The sequence below is a fragment of the Cavia porcellus genome, unplaced genomic scaffold (genome assembly GCF_034190915.1).
Source record: "Cavia porcellus strain 051 isolate PalLab524CR breed Dunkin Hartley unplaced genomic scaffold, mCavPor4.1 scaffold_11, whole genome shotgun sequence".
In the NCBI taxonomy this organism is placed as follows: Eukaryota; Metazoa; Chordata; class Mammalia; order Rodentia; family Caviidae; genus Cavia; species Cavia porcellus.
In genome coordinates, this window is record NW_026947494.1 from 12297401 (window position 1) to 12311042 (window position 13642).

The 13642-nt window shown below is 43.5% G+C and overlaps 1 protein-coding gene across 1 annotated transcript in view; it reads left to right on the forward strand.

The window, feature by feature from the left end:
• The first annotated feature begins 1820 nt into the window (after nucleotides 1–1820).
• The window catches only part of Fbxl7 (F-box and leucine rich repeat protein 7), a 379539-nt gene continuing 367717 nt past the window's right edge, over nucleotides 1821–13642 (forward strand). Inside the window, exon 1 of the mRNA XM_003466725.4 lies at nucleotides 1821–2016. Coding sequence (XP_003466773.3) covers nucleotides 1980–2016 — 37 coding nt within the window. The 5' untranslated portion in view covers nucleotides 1821–1979. The remainder of the gene's footprint in view (nucleotides 2017–13642) is intronic.

Below are 13642 nucleotides of genomic sequence, written 5' to 3' on the forward strand. Positions count from 1 at the left end.
AGACAAAATCACAAGGGCCAGGAGTAGAAGTTTCCTTCTGTGTGAAGATAATGTAGCTACTGGCTTCTTTCTTTGTCTAGTTAATGTTTTTGGGTAGAATCTGAAAACCTATTTACTCTTCCATATTTTGGATGCCCTGCTTTTACTTAGGGCCCATGAAACAGGTTTTTAATTTAATTCAACAGATATTCAGGAGTTATGTATTATTGGCCAAAAACTGTGCTAACTGTGCTAGATTCTAGATATGAAAAGGGGCATTAAAATATACTTTTTCATGTCTGCACTGGGAGAGAAGAAAAGGATTTCAATATAATACAAAATTTTTAATTCTGTACTTAGATGACCTTGTTAGTATTTAGATGAATTTATTAGGGTTTCAGTACATGGTGTCTTCTGCATTATAAATCTAGATTTTCAAATTTTGGGATGTGAGGCTTTAACTTATCTTAAAGAAAACTGTAGCAAATTAAAGGAAATTACTCAAGTGAATTAATAGGAAGTCAATTTACTAACAATTTCTGGATGCAGTCACAAGTTTTCTAAGATACAGAGAAACACAAAACTCCTCGCTCTCTATTTGAGTATCATATGTGCACATATGTAAGTATGTGTATACATAATATATGCGTCATCCATGCATTTCAACTTTAACTCTCCAATACCTAAAAGGAGCAAGTGCGACGTGCTTGCCTGGCTAAAGCAAATGCCTGAACATTCCTGATCTTTGCAAGATGCAAAGCAGTAACAATCTAGGTAACTACACGGAAAGGGAGTATAATATTAAAAAGAATTTCCCTTTTCTTTTTAGTGAAGAGGTTCACCAAGGGGTACTTTCAGGTTCTGTGAGAGCCATGTAAATGTCCAAAACAGGGGTTAAGGTATTAAACAAAGGAGAGCACCAACCACAAGGGAAAAAAATTATAGAAGTACACTTCCTGGTTCCAAAGCTCTTAAAAGTTCTGAGCCAGGAAGCCTCCTTCGCGGAGCAGGAATGTCTCTCTGCTCTCGGGGGACCACTCCCTACAGAGTTGGCCTCGCGTTTTCTCCGCCCCTCCTCCCGGCTTCGCTCCGGTCCTCAAACCCGGGGAGCCACCGGCGCAGGGCAGCGTAGCTCCCCGAGATCTGTCCAAAGGAGTGGCCACGCGTGTCGCTTTCCGATGCCCACCCACCCGTCCTATTTGCAGAGAAGCCCAGGGGATTTCGAACGACGCCTGCAAGCTCATCTTACACACTGGAGGTCCAACCTATAAAAGAACAATAGTAGAAGGCAGCCAGCAGCGGTTCCTCCGCTGCAAACCGCTAGCGGGTGGCGCGCGGAGAGGCGCCCAGCCAGGGGGCCCAAAAGGGATCCCCGAAAAGGCGCGCTGCCCCTTTAAAAGGCCGCGCGTCTCCGGGCCGGCCTTCCTCCCCGGGGCTCCAGCTGTGATTGACGCTGGGCGGCGAGAGGAGGCGCCTGGCGCTAACAAAAGTGCGGCCCGCGGGCGAGCAGCGCCGGGCCGCGCGTCTCCGCTCACTCGGGCGCTCGCAACAAGTGGCCGCCGCGCCCTCCCCGGGGAAGCCGCGCGCGCAGGGGTGCACGGAGAGGCGGCGGCGGCCGGGCGCGGAGCCGGCGCCCGCGCGGCTGGGCGCGCACCGCGGGGCATCGGGGCGCGCGGATGGGGACCCCGCGGCGGCGGCGGCGCGCCGAGCCTCTGGGCGGCCCCGGGGCGCGGACTCGGGGCGGGGTCGCTCCCGCCGGGCGGCGCGGATTGTAAGAGCCGCGGCTCCCAGGGCCCCGCCCGCAGCCCTCGGGGTGCCAGGAGGGGACCCGGCGCCCCCTCCCTCCGCGGAGCAGGGGCCGCCCCGGGCCGGCTCGGCCCCGAGCGCGGGCGATGTGCAGCTAACGGTCCCGTCGGGCGGGCTTTCCTCGGGCCAGAGGCGCGGGAGGTGCGCCCCAGCTATGCGGTGTCCCGGGAGACGGCGGGCATGACGGCGACAGGATGGGCGCGAACAATGGCAAACAGTACGGCAGTGAGGGTGAGTGGCCGCCCGTCCTCCTCGGGTCCTGCCTCGCGCCCCCTCCCCATCTCCGCCCTCCGGGCCGGGAAGGAGGGTTCTTGCGTGCCGCCCGGGCGCACCCCTGTTTGGCACCCGTCTAGGCCATCCCCGTCTCCTGTGGCCCAGAGGGACTCCTGAGTGGGTTGGCGCCTGCAGGATGCTTTTCCACGGGGAGGAGGGGTGGTCTGTGGAAGCAACTTCCTCGGTTGTCTTTGGGACGGCTCGAGTCGCAGCTCTGCGGTTTCCGAGCACGTGTGCCTCAACTTTCCTCCCCTGCACACCTAGGGTGGAGCACCGTGGTTTGCCAGATTGTGCAGGACGTTTGGAAAAAATCGCGCAGTAAAACTTCCCCAGGCCTTTGTGCTCCAGTTCTCTGGACTTTCCTGTAACAGGAAAAAAAAGAAAAAAAAAAAAAAAAAAAAGAAAGAAAAAGAAAAAAGAAAGAAAGAGAGAAAGAAGGAAAGAAAGAAAGAGGAAAAAGAAAAAGTAAAAGAATAAGCTCCTTCGGGAAGAAGTTGAGCTTCCATTCTTTGCTCACTGCCCCTGGTCTGACAGCTTCGTGAAAATAACCACCGACAGGTCCCGCGAGGCGTGGAATGGCTAGGAGCTTTGTCTGAGCTCTCTCGGGGCTCAAGACGGGCAAGGGACCATCTGTTACGTGGGGCTGGAAACTGCACAGAAATATTGCCTGTCAAGTGGGAACTTGGAAGTTGGGGAAACTTTAAACTCCGCCTCCTCCTAAAAGGATGATGGATGTGTGGGTTGGCTTCTCCCTTGTTCCTCCTCTCCCTCTTTGCATAAAACCGTAGTGTTTGCAACTCAGTGGATTTAACAGGGTGCCCTTGGTATGCACAGGGCAGGGGCGCTTTGCTTTTTGCAGTTCAGAAGTTAAGGTTTGTAAGTAGTGAAAGCGGCTGGAGGAGCTCGGAAGAGACCGGTGGGTTTTACTACGCGCCCCAGAGGACGGGCGGTTACAAAGGAGGGGCCCGAGCTCGCTCCCAGACTGGTAGGAATGCAGAACAGCTCTGCAGAATGTGGTGTGAAGGAAACTCTTATCTCCTGCTCAGAACTTGGAGTTTGTGGTCACAGACTATGGGGGTCTTTCACCTTGTTTGTATCTGTGTTCATTTCTCAGCGGCTTTGTGGAATTACAGCAGAAACCGACCCTAAAAAAGCCATATCCACAGAAACCTTTTGTTTAAATCATTCCTTTCCTGATCGTCATGTTTTAAATTCCTCGCCTTACACATGCGAATCTGTGCATCTGTATCTGTAGGTGTGTGTCTTCATCTCCATCTTGGGCAGTTATGTGAGAACTATTTTCATCGACTTTATTATTTTTTTTAAATTGGAGGTGTCATTTTTCGGTAACAAATGTGAAAGTATGCCAGAAAAGATTGTTGGAGAATCTTGGCCAGTCTCCAAAAATGTCTTCAAGTGAACGTCTTTTGAATGCGTGGACAAATGAAAGGTGAAGTTAACGTGAAGTTAACAGTGAGTTAAAAAGTTTTCAGTAATTGCTCCCGGTGCTTGTCACTTCTGGGTGTGCATCCGTTATGACACTTGAACAGTGTGCGTGTGTGGGGGTGGCGGCCCGAGAAGCAGCGCAGTCACTCCTGTGCATTCTTGACCCCCGCTCCCCACAGAACTCCCACATCCTCCGCAACTTGCTCTTCTGTCCCAGCGTTCTCGTATTGTGCAGTGTGTGGTATATGACGACTTCCTGTCTGAACAGCAGAGTTTTCAACCCTTGGGAGAGAAAAGGAGAGACAGGGAACTAATGTTCTCCAGCTGTTACAGTAAATGCTACCTCTGCATTTTCACTTCAGCTGAAGTCGAACTTTACTGGGATCAGATTTAGATACACTGTGTACTTTTTATAGGAAAAAATATAAAAACCTCTTGTGCTCAGCTGATGGAAGGGGACCAATAGGAAAATTTGGGCAGTAACTGTAGGTTTTGACCAGAAATAGACTGTTTAGTTTTCATGGACTTTTTATCAAATGGGTTAAGATTCCTCTTTAATAGGTCAGGGGATAAAAAAAATAAGAGAAACAGAAACAGTGTGACCTTTCCCTGTCCACTCCCCCACCATACTGTAGCCCCTCCTAAATAAGGTCCTATGTAAGGAGGATGGTCAGCATTGTGGTGCTGTGTGACTGATGATAAAATCTATGCAAATAAGCCTGTGAGAATGTGGTGTGCCATCTTCCTTATCTAAAAGGTCAAAATCAAAAGAGAGTGAAAGCAACCCCTAGACATAATACTCCTAACAAACAAGGCTGCAAATTAAGCCAGTTTTCTAGAGTTAGTGCAAATTAGGCATGGCCTAGTATTTTAAAGGTAAGGGGGAAATGGTCAATGAATGCATATCAATAGACCGCAGTGGGACCATTCACCTATAAAATGTTGTTTAATATTGTTTGTGTATGTCTGAAAAACCTGTAGCAATTCTATTTTACTAATTCATTGCAGTTGAAACCACCCTGCAGATGCCTCTTGAATATACAGAGACTGTTGAATGAGGAGACCTTTCAAAATACCAGTATTTCATTGGTAATGTTACTTGCCTCTGCTCTTGGGAAATACTTTTTTCATTAAAAAAAGTTATTCTGCAGGTTTACTTTACCTTAGCAGATTCAATGGGGCAGAAGCTTCCAACTCAGGGTTGTCTGGGAGGGTGTCAGAAAGCGAAATCTTGGATCCTGTCCGAAACTCCCCAGGCATTCATCACATGCATCTTAAAGTTCTGAGATGTTTTTTGTGTAAGAGGCTAGCTAGATCATCCACTTGGGAATCTGGAATATAATTCCATTTTATACTCCTGGGTCTTTATTTTCTAATATGAAGAGAGGAATTCCTTAGTGGCCTGATTAGTCATTATCTCTTCCTTGACTGTGTGGTCATTTATTTCATTTTACTCTCATAGTGCTTTAATGGGCCATTTATGAGAAGATTAGCTGTAGGAAGACACATTACGATTAATAGGGAAGTTAAGACTCTAACTGCCAAGAAATCAGTAAGTGGGCTGGGGATATAGCTCAGCGGCACAAGTGCCTGCCTGGCAAGTGCAAGTCATGAGTTCAAATCCCCCTGTACCAGGACAAAAAAAAAAAAAAAAGTAAAAAAGAAATCGGGAAGCACCCCTCCTCCTGTTGCAATCTCTGTTTCCCTGTCACCTGTGTCTTCTTACCTAGTCTCACATCCCCTCTGCAGTGGGTCCTTAAATCTTTGCTTTCATCCCTGAATCAAAGTATGTGTGAAACCCAGAATGCCTCTTCCCAGTGTTGTGATTTCCTAAACCATCGTGAATATTCAGATTAATGATTTAATTTGCAGCCCCGCCCCTACTGCCTTTAGGCAAACTTGAATTTTGCTCTAGCAGGAAAAGTTACCATACCATTCTTGATCCTCAGCTTTCTAGAAACATAAGCCGATGTCTAAATGATTAGTGTGCTCTGGTAAATTCTTTTATGGAAGCCCATTTTTTCCCTCTTTATCTTCTTTTATAGCCAGTGTGTAGAAATCTGGAGAATGAGTTGGGTGATTCAAAGCCATTAGAACCATTAACTTTGACTCCAGTTAAGCCAAATAAACAAGTCTCAGTTCAAGTAGGAAGAAGGGAGCTGCCTTCCCTGCCTTTTAAGGTTTCTGAGCCTCGCCATCACTTACTCCGAGGTTCCACTGTTATGTTTACTCTACTTCGGCAGGTCAGAGGCAGTAAGTAGCACTTACACTGTTAACAGCTGCTTTGCAGAGCTCTGGGTATTGTTGCATTGGAGCTGAAGAGGCCACAGCCATGGGGTTTGACCCCTGGTAGCCCTCTGGTCTACCCAGAGCCTTTTCTCCATCTCAGATTGCTGCCATCAATGAGGAGAGCTAGTTGCCCAAAGAGTGTAAATCATCACAAATCCATCACCACCTCTGGAAACCTATCTTGAAATAATAAAGATGGTGACAACTAACACTTACCGAATGTCTGCTGTGTCCAGGGCATGAGTCTAATCACTTAACACGCACTGCCTCACTGCACTCAAGATGATCCTATGGGGTGGGGATTCATGTGTGTTCTATATTACTAATGAGGAAACTGAGGACCAGGGAAGATGATAGTTTCCCTAGGGATGTGTGGCAAGGATGGGCTGAACTGGGGCTTGGAGCCGTAATGTTATCCTTGGTTCATTTAGGAACTAGCATCTATTGACTTTTCTCATTCTACTGTGTACCATGGATGTTTGGAAACTTTTGATAAATCGGTTAGGGTTAGGGTTTATAAAGACTCTATCCTTGTCAGTTTTATATCCATGTGTGTTATTGGGAAGGAAAAGAAGTGGGCTGCTGGCACACTGAGTAATTCAGTAAATCTTATGGTTTATTACTAGGGGCTAAGATGTCCACTAAAGAAAATTGGCAGATGAAGGGAACTGGGAGGATGGGTGGGAAGGGTTATTGCAGTGTTAAATAGTCAGCCTTGGCGTTGTGGAGAAGCTGGCATTTAGACTAAGACTTAAAGGAAGTGGGGGACTGAGCTTTGAGGATCCAGACCTTTTGCTGTTTTAAACAACTGTGTTATTAAACAGAGATGAATACCTTTGATAAGTGTCTTAGCTCAAACTGCTATAAGAAAGCATCATACATTGCATGACTTACAAACTATAGAATTTTATTTCTCATAGTCTGGAAGCCGGAAGTCCGAGGTCAGGAGCCAGCATGGTCAGGGCCCTTTCTATGCTGCAAATTACAGCTTTTTCTGGGGAATCCCTCCCCCTACCCCTTCGGTTTCCCAGCTTTTTCCCACTTCTCCTTCTCCTCTTCTTCTTTGTGGTACTGAGGATTGAACACAGGGATGCTCTGTCACTGACATACATCTCTAACCCTTTTTATAATTTTGAGACAGGATCTCACTGGGCTCACATGTGCTCTTTTCCTGCCTCAGCCTGCTGAGTAGCTGAGATTTCAGGGATGTACCATGAGTACATTAATCTCATTCCTAAGGTGACTTAGATACCGCCCAATGGCCTCACCTCATTGGCCTAATTACCTCCTGTGAGCTCTACCTCTGGATACCCTCACATTGCCATTGGGGTTTCATACATGAATTTTATGGAGACATCAACATTCAATCCCTTTCAGTGTAGAAGGGTACTGATTGCTACCTTAAGCACTACATTATCAGCCAGGCTCACTGGGCATAGTTTTTGCCTAAGATCTTTGCCAATATGTTTCAGCCAGTTATATTTTATTAGATTATTTGAGATTGCAGTCAGAGGAATGGAAGGGGAAGGGCCAGGAAATCAAATGTGTGTGGTCTTGTTTTATTATTTTGGTAGATCTTACCTAACTGGAGATGTGCATATTGGTCTGAAGATACCATCAAAGGTCACCTTAATTTTGAAGTAGAAGTAGGTGGTCATCTTTTGCCTCCAGTAAATAATTCTATTATAATGCAAATCAGAATATAAAAGATACTGTCCCACTGTCTGGTTCAAATAAAAGCACTAATATGGCTAAGGATACTGTTTGTTCTGCCAATGAGAAGGTATTTTCAGAGATTTGGGGAGCCTATTGCACATTTAAAACAAAGAGAAAAGAGAGATAATTGTTCTTTCCATCTCTTTGTACATTTAAAACAAAAGAGAATACAGAGATAATTTTTCTTTCCACTTTGAGAATCAGCTAGGTTAAGCTTTATCTTAACTCTTGTCATTTGAAACAGAATGAATTCTGGATTGATTTCTCCAGTAATTATAAGTCACTTTTGTCCTTACTTATCACACATTCAGTGTTATCTATGGAAGTTGCTTTCCGAACTTGAGTGTCAGGTTGAATGGTGAATCTTTCTAGCCATTGTGCATTTTAAAATGGCCTTAGGGATGCATTATAATATGTGAGAGCAACTGGAACAAAACCTAGAGCTAACAGATTCTCCCAATGCATGAAGAAAGGAAGACATAAAGTGTAGAAACTTCATATCTCAAACATAATATTTGAAGAGCCATCTTGATAAAAATTAAATTTCTGAGTGCTGAAGAAAAAGCAGTGTTTTTAAGTTACAGAAGTTAGATGTGGCACCAAGACTGCTTACTGATGAGAACTGTGCAGATCTGAGCTCTGTCCATATGGAGGAAGAGCTGCCACGTGACAAAAGTGATCATTGTGAAGGGTGTGATGCCGGAGAGGTCTGCTCGGAGTAAGCCCCTCAGCCATCTGACCCTGGAGGAGTACTCATCCGATGTGAATTATATTTGATGGAGAGTGTTGTTTCCAACTCTAGGTACTACTTTTGTTCCTCTCTCCTAGTTAACTGTTAAAAACTCTCCCTCACTTTCTCTGAGTTCATTCTGTGCCACATGTATGTCTTGTATACGTGTATTTCTATTGAAATATATTTAGGTATTAATTGATACATTTATTCATTATATATGTTTATTTAACTTCTGGGGGACACAACCTCCTACATCAAAAATTAGGAAATATTTTCAGTGTAACTCTGCTTAAAATGTTGCTGTTACTTTGAGTATTAACTGAGAACATATAAACGTACTAAATGTGAAGCCAAGACCTTTAGTTGTGTTTATACTGAAAGACTTGAGTCAGTATGTTCACTTCATGAGACTATCATTGGCTACAGAATTATTGGCTTCTGATATTTGACTAAGGTACAAACTGACTAACCACACAGAGAATCTCCCTTTCAAGAAGCTGGGGCACATGGGCAGCCCCTGTCTGCTAGGAGGGGCCAGAATGGCTACATATCCTTCCTTCTACATGGAAATAAAGTCAGGGTGAGCAGAACATCCCAACATTGCGGAATTTCTTATTTGTTTGTTACAGAATTTCAGACATTTTCAAGAATCACTGCCTTGATCTCTGGATAGGAGAAGACTTGCTCTAAGGAGTCTCACAGTCTAATAGAGAAGCCAGGAATGGGGGCCAGTGTGTTAGTTCAGTTGGTCTCTTTTAAAAGAAAAGAGGTTTACTTTGGCTTATACTTTTGGTAAAAGGGACCATATCTTTTGATGCTCCTCTTTCTGGCAGTGACGAGTACGTCTGTAACATCATATTGCAGCGGATAGAGTGTATCTGTATGTGTTTTGGATTCTCTTTCTTATGAAGCCACTGAGATTTAATCATGATACACCATGATTAGCAAACATGGTTTTTTCCCAAGGGCCTCACCTCTAAATACCACAATATGATTAAATTTGCATTCTTTTAATATCTCGCAATGGGAATCAGATTACAACATAGGAATCTTTTGGGGGACACACACAGGCTTTCTGTAAACCACTGTAGTCAGTAACTTCGGAGCAAGGCAATGAATGCTGTATCTCAGAACGCTGCACGTCTCGATATGCTAAATGTGGATCCATGTGTTGAATGGAAGATGAGCCCTAGGATTGAACTACTCTCTAAATTATGAAGCTCAGGACTGAACCTACAGTTCCTGAAATGCCAGAAAGATGTGCGCATTTTTAAACAGACAAACAAACCACCACAGGTTACTTAGAGAAGGAGCTCTTAAGAGAAGCTGTTTTGGGTTGTGACTCAGCCTCATAGTGACCCCGTATCTCCACGTTCCTTTACTCACACGGTTGAGTTCATGGAAAGTGATTCCCAGAGGCTTCATATAAGTGAGGGCCCTCATATGCTCCAGTGAAAGGGCAGAATGACCCTGCAGCATGGGTGTTTCCCAAGCCCACATGCTGCAGGGAAGGCAAATGGAAATCACTGGGCAAAAACTTCCAAAATGCAGTTGTTAATACCCCAAAGAGGTATAGCTTTAAAACTTTTGACATGAGTAATCACTAACCATCTCTGAATTTTCCTCGGTAATGAAATATAAACACATGGTCAACATTTTCCCTGTTCCATGGTTGAAGAATTGTAGACTCTTTCTGGAGCCGTAAATCTCTATTAAGTTGTGCATTAGATGTACGCATTCTATCAATGCCTATTGGAATTCTTAAAACCAGTAACAAAATGAAAAACAGTTGTTCGCACTGCATGAACTCATAATTGTAACTTTAGACGCCTTGAGCAATGTGTAGAAATGTTATTAAAACATTTTTTGTTTGCTACCCTTTCTGTGGTAAATTCCTTTTTGCATTTTTCTGAGCAAATGTAGCAGTGGAAAGACAATTGGAATTTCTAGGGAGAGATTTCAAGACTCTTGTGGATTGACTTTATTGCTGGAAGCAAGCCCTGTTTTGACAAGGTGAAGTCAGAAAATGTCTACATACATGTGCAATTGAACTTTTTGTTTCAAGCAGGTACTCGGGTCAAATTGTGAGGGCATCTTGGATAAACTTAAGATCAAGGCCAGTTCTCACAAGCTGTCAGTGGTAGGTTGGATCCTAGGAGATGCAGTAAGGTATAGGACCAAGGGAGTAGAGGGAGAAGATCAAAGAACATAAATACAGGGGAAGGAAAGAAGACAGGAAATTGAGGATAAATGGAATTGAAGCACCAATTTCCCTTACTGTAAAGAATAAGAATTGATCTCATTCATTTTTTTTAAAAAACTCAGAAAATCATTAATTAGTGTTTGGTAGATTTGACTATTGCCAAGTTTGTTACAGCTCCTTTTGTTTTTATACAAGTAGATAACGGTTACAGAGCATCCACTAGGTTCCACTTCCTCCCTTTGACACCTTGCCCATGGGCACTTCCCAGCTCACTTGACAATTGCTGACACAGAAGCTTGGAGGGCGACATCCTGCCTAGATTACACAGCAGGGAGCAGAGGAGCCTGGCCTAAAATCCCCATCCCTCCCCTGGAGTCCCTGCCCTCATTCACTGTGCCCATGACCCCTCTTGCCTTGTCATTTGGGTTTCAGCCAAATCCCAATCTGTGTTTTGTTTGTGTATCTCAAAGAATTGCACTGAGAGAGAAGTAGCTGGAAGAGGGGGAGGTGGTGGGGTAAGTGGCAGTTTTATGGAGTAAGTGATCAAAAAAGAAAGACACCTTCAGAAGGAAGCTTTCAGCTCAGTTTCTGAGGCTCTCCAAAGGACAGATTAACTGCTCACTAGGCAACAGTCTGCTGACCAATTGCCAGGCTTTCTAGTATCTGTAATAACTTGAGCATATAACATAATTAGCATATCCTTTAGAGTGTGCAGAGTGCAAAGTAAAGCTGAGAGGCTGTCCTCCAGCTTCTCCACAGCGTGATTAACTTTCAGTTGATCTCTGTGCTGAGGTAGTGCTTCGGCTGGGGTAGCTTTTGTACCTGCTTATAAACAAGAGCTAATAGAGGGCGCAGAAAAGGGCACACATTTTTATTCCTGCATAAGTAGTTTAGAATTTACGTCTTAAATTTTCTTCTGATTTTAGAAGTACAGATTTTAAACATCAGTTAACATTGGAAGTTATTCTAATATGTGCTTGGGAATATGCTTCCCTTTATTGCTAGGTCCTGAGAGATTGCTCCATGATTATGTCTATGAAATCCCTTTTTAAACAATAAAGCATTTCAGAAATTGTGTCTATCACTGCTGTCAATTTGTGGTCGAGGAAACTGAGACCTGGGTGGATTAATGAAAGGCTTTGATTTGATGGGGGCATTAGGTGGACTCATTCTGATTTCAGGTTAGGTACACTGCCTCTTAGGTGCACCGTGGCTCTCTCTTAAATGCTACGAGAAACAAAGAATGTCAGCATGTTAGGGGATTATAAATAGAATTCTTGGTAGATTTTTAAATCGCTTGCCCTAGTCATGAAAATGGGAGCCTAAAAGTCAAGGTGGGACCCTTCTGTTGCTTTTGCAGGTTTACTGGGACCAAAAGGGCTGGTGCCTGTTGGTCAGCTTGGAACAAGGGCCGCACCATGGCCCAGGGGAGCAGTTTTGGAGTCATGAAGTTATTATAATGAGAATGCATTGCAGCGAGAAATACTGTGGGGTAAATGTTCATTACTAAATGACATTGTTCAGTAGAGTGCCTTTGCTAGTAGATAAGGTGAGCTGGATTCTCTCTTCCTCTGCAGACCAAACCAAACCAAACCAAACCAAACCAAACCAAACCAAGCCTTAACTCTACTTGAGGAATTATGAAAAATTATTTTGTTACTGGAATATCAGTGAATCAGCTAAAGTTCAGGCCCTTAGCATCACCTGAGTCCTGATTCTGTTGCCTTTTCTTGCATGCTTTTTTGTTGCCTAACCACATTTTGCAAAGGTTTAGGTCCTGGGCAAGTCCTTCAGGAAGACTTGATATTAGAATTCAGTTCAGGTCTATCACTGTTGCTGAAAAATCCAGGTTGTGTATTTACATATTAATTGCCTTGCTTTCCGTTCTCTGTCCTCTAGTTAAATCTCTGCTTCTTTTTGTGTTCCTGTGTGCTTGTTTTCATTACATATAGTATTGTATGCTCCACCTCTGGTGATTACAACTGTGATCACCTAGTAAGTCCTCAAGGTAGTCTGTGAAATGAATAACGAGGGTGAAACTGGAGCCCTTCTCTCTGTGGGGTCTGAAAACACATAGAAACAGCCCTGTCACATTTCCAGGGACCTGTTATTAGACTTGGACCTCTTACTTCTTTTAAAAGATTATATTGACATATGTTTGCTTTTGCAGATATTGTAACTTGGAAATTTATTCTTTAGCAAAGTAATTATGACTTCTTTTGGGTAAAAGGAATTTAGTATGTTCAAGGAAACATTACATACATGTTTTTAAGTGCTGCTGCAGGTACGGGATTATTGATGATTTCATCCACACCAATTTAGAATATTGGCAGTTTAACTATTTTTAGTGATTAGTACTGAATAGAATGCTACTGTGTATTTTTTATTGAAAATTGTGTTTTGTAATTTGTCTGAATTGATTTGCAAATTGTTTTATATGATGACTTACATTATTAATATAGAAAAAAAATCTTATGAATTTGATCTTTAATTAATCATTTCTTTGCCTTTGTCTTCACCCTCTGGATTAAAAAATCATAAGCTTTTGAATTCTTTGAAATTCATATTGATCTAATAATTTATCTTGGAGCTTTGCATCTCTACTTCTCTTCTATTTGCTTTAGGAAATGTACAGGTTATTATGTGTCTGCTGTGATCAGAATGGTTTGTAGTAAGCTCCCTGCTCCTGGGTGAGTAAGAATGAAAGAAACACCGCTAATCTGTAGTATCTATGGCTGTGTACACATATACAAGACTGTGTTTAAACATCCTTTCCTGTAAATTTAGCCAGCTGCAGAGTCCTTTATCTGTTTTTTTTTTTCTGTCAATAAAGAGAAATATACAGGACCCTTCTTTAAGGAATTTGAGAAGTAGAATTAATTTTTTTTTTTTTTTTTGTAATAAGGCATCTGTTAGAGGAACAGCTTCAAATAAAGGATCATGCTGAGAAAAGCTAAAGAAGAAGGAACCAGACTTTGGAAGTGGAGCTTGGAATTGAACCAAGGCCATGTGGCTGTCACATTAAAGGAGTTATTCTGTGATTCCCACTTAGAGATACATGTTGTCACCTGCCTGTTTACGGAAGGTGTGTATCCATGTCCCATGGAGGGCTCCTGAGCCTGGTTGGCGTTTGTCCTGAAGCTCCACTGTACAGATTCAGATTCATAGCAGATGTTTAGGCAGTTGTTTTTTTGGCC